Raw genomic sequence first — 17089 nt, 5'->3', positions numbered from 1 at the left:
TACTTATGCTTGGCCAATTTGATTTAAAGAAAAAATAGTTTTATTTTTAAAGTAGTATTATTAATATTTTTACACGTAAATACAATATTTTTTTTTGTATTTAAATTGACAAGTTTTTGTTCAATATGTACTTATCAGTCAGAGCAAACAAAATTCAGACTAAAGATCTAGGAAATAAGGAGCTTTCCAAGGAAGGATGAGTTACTCCCATAATTTTAGTGCAGGGTACTTAATTTGACCACAACAGAAGAATATTCTAACAAAAGATGAAGAATTAGGGGCAGGTGAAAAGATAATATAAAAATTCAGACACAATTCCATAAAGCAATGTGAAAAAGCATAAAATTAACATTTAGAATATAGTCGTACCATAACTTTATATCAAATCTCTGAAAAATAATAAGGGTATCTATCTCATGCTTTACGTTCATGATAAAAATAATATAAAATTTAAACACAAGTCCATAAAGCAATGCGAAAAGGCAGAAAATTAACATTCAGAATATAGTCGTACCATAACTTTATATCAAATCTCTTAAAAATAGTAAGAGTATCTATCTCATACTTTACGTTCATGATAAAAATTAACTCTCATACTTTACATTCAAATTACGTTTGTCAGATTAGCAAATTATGTTATAATTTAGTATAGGTATTATATTTGTTTTTGAATGCGTTATTTATACGGTAATGATAAAAAGAAGCGGAGTTTTCATACATATTATCAATGTATTATAGGGGTTAGAACTTGATACCACTGGTATGTAAATAAATGCCATTTTCTAATGAGTTAGACCCTAATTGACCTCAAAAAAAAGAAAAAAAGAAAAAAACTGTTTTTGAAGCAAAAATTAAAACTTTTTTTTTTTTAACGGGAAAAAAAAAAAAACAAAGAACTGTTTTTGCCAAATGGCCAAAGTATGACCAGGGAGAAAGTTCCCAAGAGCTTTCCAATTTTGTCAACGCCAAAAGTCGGATCGCAGTTAAAAAGAGACACAAAAAAACATTAACGCCCCCAAAAATTTGCTAGCTATAATTATAGATTCAAAAAGCACCCTTTTTTTTTTTTTTTTTTCTTTCTTTCAATTTTCGTTTCTTATTTTATTTATTTGACAATAAATAAATATTAAAGCCGGCTCAAATCTCTGGTCAATCTCTCTCAATCAATCTCGTTCACCAACCTCGCTACGCTGCCATAGAAGAAATCGAACACCGAGAGAACTCCATAGCTCCTGCACCACTACCAGCGGTTCAGCTCACAGAGAGCTGAGAGCGCAATTAGATTGGAGCTCGAATTTTGACTGAGATTTCAGGATGAGTTCGAATTCGGATTTGGTAAGCATGTTGGAGTCGGCGCTAGGGGTTTCGTTCGGTGGTTCGGTGACGGATTCGGTGGTGGTGATCGCGACGACCTCAGTTGCGTTGATACTTGGGGTTTTGGTGTTGGTGTGGAGGAGATCGTCGGATCGGAGCCGTGAGGTGAAGCAGCTGGCGGTGCCCAAGCCGCTGGTGGTGAAGGACGAAGAGGACGAGTTTGAGGTTGCGTCAGGCAAGACTAGGGTCACGATCTTCTATGGGACTCAGACTGGTACAGCTGAAGGCTTCGCTAAGGTAAACAATTTTGTTTGAATTTTTAAAATGCTCTCTTGTGTTTGTGTAAAGTTCCAAAATTCGTGTTTAATAGTTTATGTTTGTGATTAAAGAGTTGAGCTTTGTACGGTTTTGGGATTTGGATTGGTTTGTTTTGTTTAGGAGGTTGACGGGGAAGGTTATATTTTAAAAGAAATATTAGAATTGGGAGAGCTGAGTAGTGTCTGTGTTAAATTAGTGGTTCGGCTTAAGGATTTTATTAAAAACGTGTAAATAATTCTATATGTCTGCGTGTGTTACTGCGAGTCTGCAATGGAGAGTCAGCTTCGGATGTTTTCTCTCGAGGCAAGATGGCCACTTTCTCTAAATGGATTCAAAAGGGCCGTGGTAATCTAGAATTTTGGGAATTCGTGGCAAAAGAATGGAAATGAAATGGTGGAGTTGTTGGTAATGTGTTGACTTTTTTTGGCCTCTAGAGATTGAACCCACAGGAGAAAATGTCAGGTTGAGATGTTCATGACTATATGGCACGTCTGCTTCACACTTCAGGTGTTCTTGATTTAAGTGGCTAGTGTGAAGTTTTACATACAATTGATGCATTCATGACAGCTTCACTGTACTAATCAAGTGGTTGTGGTAATCTGTTAATATCCTCCGCTAAAGTAATGTTTAGTTTAGTTTCTGGTTGAACACAGCTAAAAGTTATCTGTTCATTTATGTATCCTGAACTTACAACATAGAAAGTCTTTTATAGTGTTCTTTTGCTAATTTCTCTTACTTTCTTACTGTTGTGTTTTGATGTGAGCATAGGCTTTGGCAGAGGAGATCAAGGCAAGATATGAGAAAGCTGCTGTCAAGGTTCTTGACCTGGTATGTAGGATGGGAATTGGTCCTTTGTATTGCATTTTTGCAGGACAAATTGCTTTATCTGAAATGTTTAATAAGATATATTTGTTTATGGGTTGAATTAGGATGATTACGCTGAGGATGATGATAAATATGAAGAAAAACTGAAGAAAGAGACTTTGGCATTTTTTATGTTGGCCACGTAAGATACACATTTACCTATACTGAAATTATGTTATTTTTAAAATCTTACTCGTTTTCCTAAAAGTGTAGTGCATTCAATACCTTGTAGTTACGGAGATGGCGAGCCAACTGATAATGCAGCAAGATTTTATAAATGGTTTACGGAGGTTGGTAGCTTTATAGTAAACGTTGAGTTGATCAACATTTTAAAGTCACAACTGTGACATTTTTGTTGCTGTTTAATAATTTGAGATTTCATGGTCTTGTTTCAGGGAAAAGATCGGGGTGGTTGGCTACAACATCTACGATATGGTGTTTTTGCTCTGGGTAACCGACAATATGAACATTTCAATAAGGTAAAATTGGTACTATATTTTTGTTCATTCCTTCTATATGATATTGTGTCTTCTGACGGCACCCTTATTGAAACAGATAGGAAAAGTTGTTGATGATCAACTTAGTGAAGAAGGTATAACTACACTTGTTTTCTTTCTCGTGTTGCTATTGGATGAATAAAAGTTTTCCTTATTTACCTTGTCTCTCGCATTTCAATATGATTATTGATATGTATACTGTAAGATCGTACTGAATTTTTTTATTTTTGGCATTCTATGTAAAGACTGGTACTCTTGACTGACTTGCATTTTCTAATTATGTGAATGCATATGATATTTGCTTGTGATTAAGTATTACATTACTACTTGGGTGCTGAGTAGGTACAGCTGCACTTATTGTATAGTAAAAGAACAGATTAAGATTTTTTGGCATCTCGTTGTTTTTTATGTAGTTTATTTCACTAACTACCTCTGCTTATTTGTCATTACATTTGCCTCTTTCGGTTGATCCAGGTGCAAATCGTCTCGTTCCTGTTGGCTTAGGTGATGATGATCAATGCATTGAGGATGATTTTTCTGCTTGGTATGCTGTAGTCTTGTTGTCACATTTTCTTTTTTTCGATTGCCCCCTTTTAAGATAATATCTTTATTTTGGGAAGTGTTAGTATGGCATCTTTCCTCTGCTGCATTTGTTTTATAAGAAACACAAGCTTTATCATGAGGAAACGCGAAAAATACAAGAAGCATGGACAAGTAGTCCATGAAACACCAACAACTAACAGGAGAAACACAAAAACCCACTGAGAAAACCTAAACCTTTTCTGCTGCGTTAACTGTAATGTTTTGGTTTTTCTCTAGGAGGGAATCGTTGTGGCCTGAGTTGGATCAAATACTCCGAGATGAAGATGATACAAACTCTGTTGCTACGCCATATACAGCTGTGATTCCAGAATATAGGGTTGTTATTCATGATTCTAGCGTTGTTACCTCTTATGAGGATAATCTTTTGAATATGGCAAATGGCAATGCTTTGTTCGATATCCACCATCCTTGCAGGTACTCAGAGATTGTGCATGTCTTGCTTCTTTTACAATTATTTTGTTCTAGTAAGATTGGCGTAGCCTTTTGTTTTTATTTTTTATTTTTTTCTTCTTTTTCTCTCCCCATTTTTATTTTCTGTTACTGAATTTTGTCTTGCTTGTTTTCCATAAAGAGTTAATGTTGCTGTTCAAAGAGAGCTTCACAAACCTGAGTCTGACCGCTCTTGCATCCATCTGGAATTTGATATCTCTGGAACTGGTATTACGTAAGTTCTGAAATGTATCCACTGCTTTGGTTTAAAGACTCTGGTGATAGGTGTATACTTATTCCATTCATCTTTGTCATATGTATAATAGAAATAGTTTGTGGTGATAGGCTTATCTGTTTCAGTTTTTCTTTGTTTTGTTTATTAAAATAGAAATGGACTTCTTGTCCATGTCTTGCATGGTTTGAGCTTGTGTTCAGTAAAAGTTTCTTACAGTAGGTGTAAGATTGCATTGGCAATTTATATTCATGAGTATTCCTCACCAACCTTGCCTGACGAGAAGCAGTAACTTGGGGTGCTTACCTTTCTTGAATTTTTTCCTGTGCATATTGTGTTTCTTCTTTAGGTCTACTTTATGTTAGTATGTCAGCGATAACAGATTTTGAATTTATCATTTTATGAGTAATACAATTAAGAAAGAAATCTTCCTTCTGTAGATTCTGTATAACTAATTTTAAATCTGGGGGAACTAAAAATAAATGGTTCCTGAGCCCAAAAGAAAAGGGTTTTGAGCTCTTTTTCTAATATACGATTGAATCTGAATGATGTTTTTTGTTAGTGCTGGAATTATCAACCTGATGATCTAATTTGTTTCCTTTGTTTCAGATATGAAACTGGAGACCATGTGGGTGTTTATGCGGATAATTGTGTTGAAACGATTGAAGAAGCTGCAAAGTACTTGGGTCAACCTTTAGATTTGCTGTTCTCCCTTCATACTGATAGTGATGATGGCACCCCTCTTGGAAGTTCATTGCCGCCTCCTTTCCCTGGTCCTTGCACACTCCGCACTGCATTGGCGCACTATGCTGATTTATTGAACCCACCTCGGAAGGTGATCTTCATGCTTTTGCCAGTTCCCTTCTTTTTCTTATTGTTTTAGTTATTATTATTTATTTTTTTGTATTTATTACTTTTTTATATTTGTTTCAAATTATTTTTCTTGTCAGGCTGCTCTTCTCGCTTTGGCTGCACATGCGGTTGAACCAAGTGAAGCAGAAAGACTTAAGTTTTTATCATCATCTCAGGGGAAGGTTGGCAATTTTCATGCAAACTTTCTTACTTGGTTATGTTCTTTTTGCATATGCATGTTTCTTTTTATATTTCATATATACTCTTACCATATGTTTTCCACTATCCAGGATGAGTACTCAAAATGGATTGTTGGAAGTCAGAGAAGTCTTGTTGAGGTAATGGCTGAGTTCCCATCAGCTAAGCCTCCACTTGGTGTGTTTTTTGCTGCAGTAGCCCCTCGGTTACAACCTCGTTACTATTCCATATCATCTTCACCAAGGTGATTTCCCTGTACTACTGCTTAGGATAGTATTTGTAGAAAATTAATTAGAAATGTAGAAACCTAATTAGTATTGTTTGCTTTAACAGGTTTGCCCCCCATCGTGTTCATGTGACCTGTGCTTTAGTTTATGGTCCGACTCCAACTGGCAGAGTTCACAAAGGAGTGTGTTCCTTCTGGATGAAGGTAATATCGAGATGTGTCTATGGAGCGCTCTCTCTCTCTCTCTCTCTCTCTCTCTCTCTCTCTCTATATATATATATATATATATATATATATATATACACACACACTAACTCTTTTGGTTTGTGAAATGCCAAAACCTTTCAAACTTTCTTACTGCACAACTTAGTATTTGATTGTATCTAACAATGAACTGTGTTGAATAAAATCAGAATGCAGTGTCTCTAGAGAAAAGTCATAACAGTAGCTGGGCTCCTATTTTCATTAGGCAATCTAATTTCAAGCTACCTGCGGATCCTTCAGTTCCAGTTATCATGGTGGGGCCTGGTACTGGGTTCGCACCATTCCGAGGATTTCTCCAGGTTAGAAATTGCATTAAACATTCTGCGTTTTCCTTGTTTATTTGTGGAAAAGAAAGAAATGAAGTATTTCCCCTCTTCAGGAAAGGATGGCCTTGAAAAAGGAGGGCGCTCAGTTAGGTCCTGCACTTCTCTTCTTTGGTTGTAGAAATCGCAGGATGGTAAACATCGTTACTCTGTGCCTTTCAGTTGTTAATATTGTGGAATACTTTGTGCTTGTAATGCATAAATTTATAGGCTTGATCTTTGTGTTTGTAGGATTTTATTTATGAAGATGAGTTAAATAATTTTGTCGACGAAGGTGTGCTGTCAGAGTTAATTGTTGCATTCTCACGGGAGGGACCAACAAAAGAGTATGTCCAACACAAAATGATGGATAGAGTAAGTATTTGTAGGAAGCACAGTGGTTTCTGTTCATTAGATAAATACCTTATTAATTGTTGCAACAATTTTATTCCATATTCAGGCAGCACACATGTGGGACCTAATATCTCAAGGGGGATACTTTTATGTATGTGGTGATGCCAAAGGTATGGCTAGAGACGTTCATCGGACTTTGCATACGATTGTGCAGGAGCAGGTGCCTATTACTCTCTCTCTCTCTCTCTCTCTCTCTCTCTCTCTCAAAAACCTGTACATGGACAAAATAGCTACACATGCTTGTAGAATCCTTAAGTAACTATCTATCTCTCATTGCCATTTTGTGGTTTTCCAAAATCTTTAGAAAGTGTATTTGATATAATCAAAAAGCTTTCACCAAATTATGAATCGGATGATTATTTAAGTAATTGGTCTTGTGGATCGGTGTTTCGTGTGTCCTTGGTTTGGAATTTGACACTAATGGCTTTTCTTTGATCCATTTTTCCAAAAACAAAAAATCTTTGACGTGTGCCATAACTGTTTGAGGGTTTGTTTTCCAATACGTTGTTTCTTATTTTCGTGTTGAATCGGATCACGTTACAAGTTCTGTCGGGAAAAAAAAAAAATTTCAGGAAAAGGTGGACTCAACAAAGGCAGAGGCTATAGTGAAACAACTTCAGATGGATGGACGGTATCTTAGAGATGTCTGGTGATATCGCCTTCCCTTTGGGTTGTTTTGTATCATCTTTCAGAACATTGGAATTTTATATATATCTTCAAGGTCAGGCTTCACCTGCTGGATCTCTGCCCTTCAAAGTTTTAGCAGCAGATTTGGACAAGACTGTTGGAAACTGAAACCTGGTTTCCCTAAAAGGTTTTAGTATATCGGATCGATCTCGGTCTGCCATTATTATTTTTTCATCCTTTTTTTTTAAAAAAATAGGTGGGTTATTTAATTTTTAGGAAACTACATGTTAGCTAGTCACAAAGATCTCAAAACAGAGACAAGAACTGCTGTAGGTTGGTTTGGATAATGTTGTATGAAATATTTTAGTGAATTCTGATAATTAAAATAAAGCTGAAGTTTGTGGCATGTATTAATTCCCTTTTAATTTCATTGTTTACTTTCTAGTTCTCTGGTTGATCTGGTATGATTTACTTAGGATTGAGATTGGGTCACCTAAGTAACATAAAAAATAAATAAATAAAAAAGAGCAGCTAAATTGCTTTTTATTTAGTGCTTTTGCCAATAGTATTTACAATTTAAGCATTTTAATAACTTTTTCTAGAATTCCAAAATCATCAACTTTTACTGGTATAATTTTCTGGAAAAGCAAACTAGGGTTTTTCCGTTAGACACCGAAAATACACTGAAAATACATTTCTAATTTTACAAACGTTACAAAGAGGGGAGATGTCAAATACCTTATTAACATCTTACATAGCTTTACATTCCACCAGATATGTCAAATTAAATTATTATTTTATTATATTTTAGTGTTGATTTATTTTTAATTAAAAAGAAAATAATAATAATAATAATAATAAAATATTCATTTAACATCTTGCCTTTGGGATGTCAAAAATAACATCTTAACCTTTAGCCTTCATTCCTTCCACATTTTTACACATCGATTGGAGTGATATGAGATGTTATTTCTAGATGTTAAATGTCTATGTGACACTTTTGACACATCGATAGAAGATGCTCTTATAGGTAAGTTTTCTTGTTAAATGTTGAATGTTGACGTGGCCATTCCCACGTGGCTTTTATTTGATGAAGTGGACTTGGAATAAAATTTGGCTTCCTATATGAGAGAGATCACCAATAGTTTGCCATGGTTTTTATGCAGTCCGTTATATTGGTTTTATTTTTTATTTTTGGTTGATATGATATGAGAGATGGGAGACAAACTTGGATTATATACTCGGATTAATAAAGTTTTTCTGGTACCGTTGAAGTTATATAATAATAAATAAATAAAAAGAAACTGTGTTGGTAATGAAGGATACGGAATATGAACTTGGTAATGTACTTTTAGAAGAGAAGTGAATACATGACTGAAGGGGCAATATTTGATTCTACACAATAATGTTTGGATTTGGAGCATTACTAGTAGATTCTATCAATCACACCCAATACTTTCCTTTACATCAATACCATGATATACCAGCACCCATCACGATATTATTTTTCTATAAACAAGGTTAAAGAAAAAGGAGAAGATTGGAACTTACTATCCTTAAATATGATATGATTATAAATTAAAAAATTAAAAAAAAAAAAACCTTAAAATGTCTCACATGCCCCACTTGTACTACTCCATATATTTTCTCTCTTTTTTTTTGGCCAAGCATATTTTCCTCTCATTTCAATCATCATCCTTTCTTTCTTGGGCTCCAAGTTTTCATTTTAGTTACCAAAAAAAGAGCCTAGATTTTGGGGCTTTGTGTAACCAACCACTAGGATATGTTCAAAGGTTTAAAGCTTTTTATTTATTTTTTAATGTGTACTAATAAAGAGTGAATATGTGGACGGTTAATATTAACGAAGAGGGAAATTCAAACCCAAGACCTTGGGTGCATGAGTAAATTTCCTTCACCAACCCCTTGCACATTGTTTTGGTTAACAAAAGATTGTTTGTCTATTGGTATTCAATTTTATATTTTCTAGTGGGACTCTCCTCATTTCATTTAGGATTTATGATTCTAGAATCTCATAATCTCTTAATATAATTACGCTTTATTAAATATGGATAAAATGATACACTCACAAATTTTTAAATTAAAAGAAACATGCATTACAGTTGTCCACAAAATATATGAGAAGTTATCCATAAAAACAAGAAATAACTACCTTCAAAGCTACCTTTTAAATTAAAAAAAGAAAAGAAAAAAGAATGATGCTATTTTCACCCCATTATTTGTTCACTCACCTTATCTTCTCATCCATCATGTAAATTTGAAAAAACACAATTCTATCTTTTAGTTTTTTTTAACTTTTTGTCAAAGAGTAAAATAGATGAGTTCGGAACTTGAGATTTTTATTATTATTTAAGATTTAGCATCCTAAATTCTTTAAAAAGGTGAAAATAATAGCACTCAAAATTAAACTCATTAAAAAAACCCAATTGGCAAAGCGTGTGCCAAGGACCAGTAAATAAGAAAAGAAAAGACTCTACTGCAATACATCACATGACAATAAACTAAAAAAAAAAAAAAAGATCTAAATAATAGGAGTTTCTTTCGGTCGAAAGCACCGGCTCTCTTGGACTAGAGAGCGACTAGCTCACTACTCAGTTGCATTCCGTTTCTCTTTTTATTTATTTTTGAGGGTTTCTCCTTAAAATCTCATCAAAATTCCTCCCTTCCTTCCGCTCTTCAACGCTGTCACTCTTCCGTTGCCCCCTACTCTCTTCTTGCGGTCAAAGCCCCGCCACAACACCCCCCCCCCCCCCCCCCCCCCCTCTCTCTCAATCTCCTTGTAGGGTTTAGGGTTTTTGCTAAACCACTAAAGTTTGTTCCTTTCGCTAATTTGGCTTGCCATATTTCATATTATGCAATTTGAAATTCACTGTAAGTAAAACAATGGTTGAGAAACCCAAGGACCCGGAGAAGAGCTATATAACCGAGGAAGATACAGCCAATCTCTTACAAAGGTCCCTCTTTCTCCTCTCTCTCATTGATTTCAATGTTTCTGTGCTTATGCGCGTGTATGTGTTTTTGTTTCTATTTGGAATGTTTGGATTAGCCTCTTCAGGTCCATCTCATGTTTCTTGATGTTTTCTTTTCTCGGTCAAGCATTTGTTGAATTACCCAAAAACAAAAAAGAACAGGCTGACCCCTACTTGTGTATTGGTTTAATTGGGTTTTTGTATTTTGGGCTTTCTCTGGTTTTTTTTTTTTTTAAATTGTAAAATTTTCTTATTGTTTTGATGTTGGGAATTTTTTTTGGTGGATTGGATTTATTGAGTGGTTTTGTATTGTTAATCAATAGGTACCAGGCAGCGAATGTGTTGCATTTGCTGCAGGAAGTGGCTCACTCGCAGGACGTAAAGATAGATTGGAATCGATTGGTGGAGAAGACTTCAACTGGAATTTCCAATGCCAGAGAGTATCAGATGCTTTGGCGCCATTTAGCTTATAGTGAAGCTTTTGTTGACAACTTCGACAATGGGGCTCAACCTGTGGTCTGTCTCCCACTTTTTTTTTTTTTTCTCTTGAGTTGTAGTTTCTGGTGTTTGCTGCATTCCTTTACATAAATTTTTTAAGTTGATAAAAGTTTTTTTTTTTTTTTTTTTTTTTTGTCCTCATGCACGATGGATTTGTGTGATTGTGAGTATAATGGGCACTGTAATGGTTGTGTCAGTGTGTGTGTACTATTCTTTTCAGCCTCATTGTTTGAATTTGAATTATGTATAAAGTGGTATTTTTACACTACCGGATGATAATAGAAGTGCTCCTTTACACTCCAGTTTTCCTGATATAGTGGTAATTAACTTTAGTTCCATAACATTTGAACTTTATAATGTGCATAGACGTGTCACTGTCACAGAAATTTATCCAAGGTGGATGAACTATAATACAAATGTCTTGTTACAGAAGTCTCTCCCACATTTACTTGCAAGCTATTTGACCCATGGTGAAGTATACTATCAGTTACCACTCATTAGCAGGATACAAAAACATTTTCCTTTTCCTTGTGCTGAGTGATGTTAAATTTTGCTGGCAGGATGATGACAGCGATTTAGAACATGAATTGGAAGCTTTTCCTGCTGTTAGTGGTGAAGATTCAACAGAAGCTGCAGCATGTGTGAAGGTATATAAAATAAATTCATACTCAACGAGTCTTTGTTTTAGGCTTTACTATTTCAGATCTTCCAGGTTAGATAGATGGCCTCAAGTTTGATTGTATGATGGGTTGGGGTTAGAGTTAGTGGATTTGTAAGAGTGAGATAAATGGAGCAAATAGGGGTTACTTTGCAAGAGGAAAACAGATAACTGGAATTCACTAGGTATTGGCTAATTTTTGGGTTCTAGGGTTTATGTGAAAGCTTATTTGGGAGAAAAGTGGATGTAGGAAAAAAGTAGGGTTTAGAGAGTAATTGTGGTAAACGAAACAGAAAAATTAAAACTGATATGGAGTTGCAAGGAAACAAGAAAAGAACTCAAATTTGTCATTTTCAGGCTCTCTGGACAATATCATTGAAAAAGGAAAAAAAAAATATATATTACCGAAGAAGTGGAGAAAGAAACTCTAGGCGCACAGTGGTTCAGTAAACCAAACATTATATTTCATTAGGATTATGTAGATAGTTATGGACTTTCTTACCTTTTCCTAATAGGAGAAGGATTATGACAAAGATCCCTAATTGCCAAGTAATTGAACCCAGCTTATAATGCCCATCGTTGTAACAATGGACAAGCAGGGATGGTGAATTGTGCACACAGGAACTCCAATGACAAATGACATGTTGTGAATTGGGTATATGAGCTTCCACATAAGAGTGGTTGACATTTCTATGTGGGCCTGTTTTTATGAACTTTTAAAATATCTCAATTGTACTTGACCTTACTAATGTACAGATCCAGCCAGCTTATTGTTGGAGTGGTTGTTTTTGTCAGGTTCTAATGGCCTCTGGCTTACCAAGTGACTCAACTCATCGCAGTGGTGCAACAGTTGAGGCTCCATTGACCATAAATATACCCAATGGCCAGCCATCTAGAACTCATCAAAATTCACAACCACCTTGTTCAATGCAAGGGATGAACATTACAGTTCCGGTTTCTGTTCAGAAACAGCCCCTCCTTGCAATGACAACGTCTTCAGGGGCAACTGCTGAAGGAGGTGATGCAAATGGATCAGCTAGCAATAACATGGCTCCTCGGAAGAAAAGAAAAAAGTGGTCTGAGGCTGAGGATTTGGAACTGATTGCTGGTGTGCGGAGATATGGTGAAGGAAATTGGGCAAATATCTTAAGAGGAGATTTCAAAGGGGAGAGAACTGCTAATCAGCTATCTCAGGTGTTTTTCTGTCTCCGCAACCGATTCTTGAAAATTACATGCTTGCTCTTGGTTTTTCTGTGACTTCTCTCGTATTAGCTTCTCCTCCTGTTGTCATTTCATGTTTGTGGTTCCACGTTCTTTCCTGTTTTCATTTGTTATTATTTAACATCATCATACCTTGTAATTTGATGCATCCAAAGAGACATAAAGAATTCCTCCACACAAAAAAAGAAGAAAAAAAGGGCACCATGTCATGCAGAACAACATAATCGTGATGTTTATGATTATGGTTGGTTGATGGCAGAAGTTATAGAAATCACCAGAAGTTAAGAGAAATGAATCACGAAAAGAAAATCTAGGGTTGTTGTAATTGCGGACAAATTAGAGAAAGAGATAAACAAGGAGTAGAACAAAGAGGTGAAAGTATAGATGGAAATATCAAGGCACCAAGCCTTCAAGGCAGTAAACGTTTCAGTAACAATTTCCTTTCATCAAAATCTAATTTTCTTTACAAGAGCTAATTTTTAGGAGCATAGATAGAGCACCGAATGACTTGATAATACTGAAAGACTCATCAAGTAGAAGTAGATTCGTAGAAAACTTAAAACTGACTGTGAAATGACATTTGAAAGCTGGGAAATAGACCGAAGCATAAATGACATTTTAGGATGGAATAGGTCATCATAAAGATATTTAGAGTCCAAAGTCAACTGCTCTTATTGAATAAGCTGGGAAATGCCTTGTTTTGGCCCTTTATTGGGACATAAGGTTTGTAACTAACAAGAAAATTCTTTTACCATTTGGAGAAGTCCATTGGGGTTGAATTCAGATCATTTAGTTTTCATAAGTCTTTACATACCGAAAATGCTATCGCCTAGTGTTCAATTATAATACTAATTTAGATGGCTGAATATTTACATTAGAGTAAGTGGTTAATTGCCATTGGTAGCGTCCATATTTTGCTTTTCTGACTGAAATGAACGAAGGAAAGAAGAAAATTTTATTAAACTAGGTTATCGAGCATGGCCAGGTGGAAATCTTTCTTTTGTTACTCATGCACTAGAGAGTACTATCCGTGAGTACAAGAGGGTAGTTATTTAGGAATAGTAACTCCGAGGGGAATTAATAAATTTACATTCTTATTTACTTGAGGTTCCTTTTTACATTTTACTTTTAAAAAACTTTTTAGTATAGATGACCTAGAGTTTGACTTAGCTCTTGGCTTTGGTCCTTTTACTTTTAATTTTTATTTTGGAAAAGAAAAGCCCCTGGATTTCGTCATTTAAAGTGAAGTGAATGGACTTGAGTATTCTTTCTTTGAATACATGGACTTGAGCATTCTTTCAATAAAAACACGAACTTGAGTATTCGCACTTGGATATTTTCTGTTTATATTGTGGAATTCATAGTCCACTTGTCATATGGTAGTGGAGGGGTTGGAGATTCAAAAAAGAATTACATAAATTTATTGTAATATTAAGGGCATCCTTGGAATTTGGACTTTGGAATTTGGACTTACTAGCATTTAGTTATCTGATTGTGTTTTGACACAAACTTATCATCCTTTATGTGACCAATAAAGGTATGACGTTATACCATTTCTTTGTATGGTTCTGGAGAGCATGTGTTGCGTCAATGTGCTAGTATATATAATAAACTTAGGTTGAAGCCATACTTCATATAACAATTTTGTGAATAAATCAAGTCTCTAATCCATAAATTATAATCAGAGGTTGATTGATGTATATTATAAAAAAACTAGCTGAATTTGAACAAAGCATGAACTCTAAAGATTCTGCTAGGCTGTGGAATTGTGTGAAATGTCAAATAAATGTAATTGCACACAAGTATGCATAGATGACACTGATGAGTTTTCTCACTGATGCAAATTTGCAGTGGATTCAAACATTGAGACACATTGTACTACAACAATCCGTTGTCATCTAGTTCGGTCAGATGTCTGGGTTTTACCCAGGTTTCCCGGGTTCAAATCCCGGCAACGGATTTTCTTTTTCCCTGTATACGAATATTTTGTTGTAAACTTGTTAAACAAGAATTTGTTTTATCTTTTGGAACCGAGGTAGTGGACAGTTCATTTCAAACTCTACGTGTGTTCCAACTCTGACTCTTCTTTCTGGTTGTCATTGGAGGCATGAATGCGTACTAATCTTCTTTTTTTCCTACTAATTTTATGGTTTGTATTACAGAGGTGGAAATATATTAGGAAGCATCATCATCAAGACTTGAATGTGGGAGGCAACTCTAGTAATAAACTTTCAGAAGCACAGTTGGCAACTCGCCATGCAATGTCGTTAGCCCTGAATATGCCAAGCATAACAGCTAACACGATTGGCACAGGTGATTCTCTCCTCCTTCCATGCTGTTCTTTAGTTGACAAAAAAGTAGATATAATTCTTATGCTCCTTCAACAAGGACCAAGAGGTCAATGGATCCTCAAGTCCTCCCTTTAAAACTTTTTTTCCCCAATAGCAAGTTCCCTTCAAGTCAAGCGCCAGATAGATACTTTTCATGATTACTGAACAGTATAGAGGCTAGGACCTTTCGAAAATCTTACAAAAATATTACTTGCTCGTCTTTCGTAATGCTAAAGCAGACTTACCATTACCCTTTTAGATTATATTTAAGTTCTTAATCTATCAATCTCTTTAAATTTTCTGGCTGCGGCATTATCTTTAGCGCATTTTCCTAGTGTTGGGATTTATTAACCAGGATTTTTTTTTTTTGTGTGTGTGTGTGTGTGCCCCTTTTTGGAAATCTTGACTTTTCATGGATGCATCATGCATCACCTCTTTCATTAAAGGGTGCTATTTGGCACCTACGTCACTGAAACAATTGTGTGTGAACTCTCTGATGTCTTTTTAATTTTTAAATAATGATTTTATAAAATATATTTTAGTAGCTATCAATGTGAATATATAACATGCATTGTTCTTACTTTTAAGCAGCTGGGACAAATACACACAGTAAATTTGGTGGAACAAATGCAACTACCAACTCTCTGCCTAGCACTGCTGCTGAAGAAGAACTGCAGTCTCAACAAGGCCTTAAACCAGCAAAGCCATATCAAATGGGATTATTGGGTTCAACATCAAAATCTCAATTAACCTCCAAGAAAACCTTGACAAAGCCTAATTCCAATACTGATGGTATGGTAAGAGCCACTGCGGTTGCTGCTGGGGCACGGATTGCTTCTCCTTCAGATGCTGCATCACTGCTCAAGGCTGCTCAGGCAAAGAATGCTGTCCATGTCTTGCCTACAGGTGGTTCTTCTATCCAATCGTCCTTACCTGGTAGCATGCGTACACACCCAGAGCCTCATCCTAATTTACATTACATGCATACGGGTTTGGCTGCTACGCCAGTTTCTACCCCTCTATCCACTGCTGTCACTCCCAGTGCCACACACCCTGGGTCTTTAAAAGCTCTCCCTCAGACGAGTCAGCACGCTCCAACTAATAGCACATTGCTATCCAAACAGATCAAGGATGTTAGCTGTAGTCTGGATTCTGAGCTGGGCTGCACTCCAACTGAGCAGGTCCAAGATGGAGCAGTTATCTCTGAGAATGGACAGAATGAAGAAGGTCAAAAGGATAAAGTGGATTCACCTGACCAGAAAGCTAAGTTAAAAAATTTATCAACTAGTGCTGAGAATCTCGTTGGTTCGTTGGACATCAAAGGAGATGAGACTGATAATATAGCTGGCATAGGTGTACAATCTGAAGAGAGACAAAGTGCAAAGGATAATGAGACTTTGTGTTCACTCAAAGGCGATGATCCATTTGCAGCTGACAGTTGTGAAAACCGAAGTGCAAATGAGCAGCAGATAGGTCTTGTGAGCATTGTAGGAGATGGATGCAATGGAAAACAGGTTTTAGGCAAAGAGGAGACTGGTATTAAGATCTAGTGGAAGATGAAGATTAGAGTATATTGTAAAGATTGTGGTGTAAATTTTCTTAAAGAATCTTTTGGTAATTTTAGGGTGGATGGATAGTGTTTGTCAATGAGGTAAAATTTTGGATGGTGATGGCGTTCGTGCAGTGCATTACATTATTCAATTCAATTTGAGCTTCATGTTGGATTATTTGAGATTGGGTTTGCCGCGTAAAGATAGCCCTCTCTCTCTCCTTTTATATGTGTGGAGCCGGCGAGTGTCACGGATTGCTGATAAAAACTAGAAGGCACACCAAAATTGGTCTAATGAACCACAAGACCAAAATTGGTGTTTTCTGATCCCCAGTTGCTATGGAGCTGTTCTAATAGAAAGGGAGAGTCCCTCTTTGCAAATTCAAAAGGCCCTACGTAGTTTCGCAACTCCAAGCAATTCTCAACCAGCACATGCGATTCATTCTGTTTCCGTCATAGGGTTGTTGAGTCAAGTCAAGAAGAAGAAAAGAAAGTCCCACCTTGTGGATTAAGGGGTCGTTTGGTACACATGCTTGGTTTTGACTAAATTTAGTATCATGTTTGTTTCATTTAATTCTAGTCTTAGATGAGATTGCTAATACCGGGTCCACCAAAAACACCCCCTTAGGAGGGGACTACTATGCCCATGTAGAAATGGAGGATTAACTAGTCCTATATTCACCAATGTATAAGATGCATATATTAT

General features: G+C 35.9%; 2 protein-coding genes across 3 annotated transcripts; both read left to right on the top strand.

The window, feature by feature from the left end:
• Positions 1-964: 964 nt before the first annotated feature.
• Positions 965-7546, top strand: LOC117632483 (NADPH--cytochrome P450 reductase). Its single transcript, XM_034365973.1, has 18 exons — positions 965-1611; positions 2401-2460; positions 2562-2638; positions 2729-2786; positions 2892-2975; positions 3052-3088; positions 3468-3537; positions 3813-4010; positions 4168-4260; positions 4867-5092; positions 5208-5291; positions 5400-5551; positions 5641-5737; positions 5947-6096; positions 6177-6254; positions 6352-6474; positions 6560-6673; positions 7086-7546. Exons 1-18 carry the CDS (start codon positions 1315-1317, stop codon positions 7164-7166), a joined length of 2079 nt encoding a protein of 692 aa, XP_034221864.1. The 5' UTR covers positions 965-1314; the 3' UTR covers positions 7167-7546.
• Positions 7547-9915: 2369 nt separating this feature from the next.
• Positions 9916-16561, top strand: LOC117615712. 2 transcript variants are annotated; one of them, XM_034344849.1, is made up of 6 exons: positions 9916-10112; positions 10451-10643; positions 11186-11272; positions 12079-12477; positions 14667-14817; positions 15426-16561. In XM_034344849.1, the coding sequence occupies exons 1-6, from the start codon at positions 10042-10044 to the stop codon at positions 16382-16384; spliced, it is 1860 nt and encodes a 619-aa protein (XP_034200740.1). In that variant the 5' UTR covers positions 9916-10041; the 3' UTR covers positions 16385-16561. The 2 variants fall into 2 exon arrangements, with proteins under 2 accessions (XP_034200740.1, XP_034200739.1); XM_034344848.1 differs by having other exon boundaries at positions 9929-10112; positions 12040-12477.
• Positions 16562-17089: the final 528 nt, after the last annotated feature.

This window comes from Prunus dulcis, chromosome 1 (genome assembly GCF_902201215.1).
Source record: "Prunus dulcis chromosome 1, ALMONDv2, whole genome shotgun sequence".
Lineage (NCBI taxonomy): Eukaryota > Viridiplantae > Streptophyta > Magnoliopsida > Rosales > Rosaceae > Prunus > Prunus dulcis.
Note: the sequence above shows the minus strand (reverse complement) of the source record. Positions and strands in the feature narration are given on the sequence as shown.

Coding starts and splice junctions, on each gene's coding strand:
- LOC117632483 (XM_034365973.1), top strand. CDS start 1,315: ATGAGTTCGAATTCGGATTTGGTAAGCATGTTGGAGTCGGCGCTAGGG. Junction 2,976..3,051: donor AATATGAACATTTCAATAAG/GTAAAATTGGTA, acceptor TTATTGAAACAG/ATAGGAAAAGTTGTTGATGA. Junction 5,738..5,946: donor TGTGTTCCTTCTGGATGAAG/GTAATATCGAGA, acceptor GAATAAAATCAG/AATGCAGTGTCTCTAGAGAA.
- LOC117615712 (XM_034344848.1), top strand. CDS start 10,042: ATGGTTGAGAAACCCAAGGACCCGGAGAAGAGCTATATAACCGAGGAA. Junction 10,113..10,450: donor ACAGCCAATCTCTTACAAAG/GTCCCTCTTTCT, acceptor GTTAATCAATAG/GTACCAGGCAGCGAATGTGT. Junction 12,478..14,666: donor CTGCTAATCAGCTATCTCAG/GTGTTTTTCTGT, acceptor TTTGTATTACAG/AGGTGGAAATATATTAGGAA.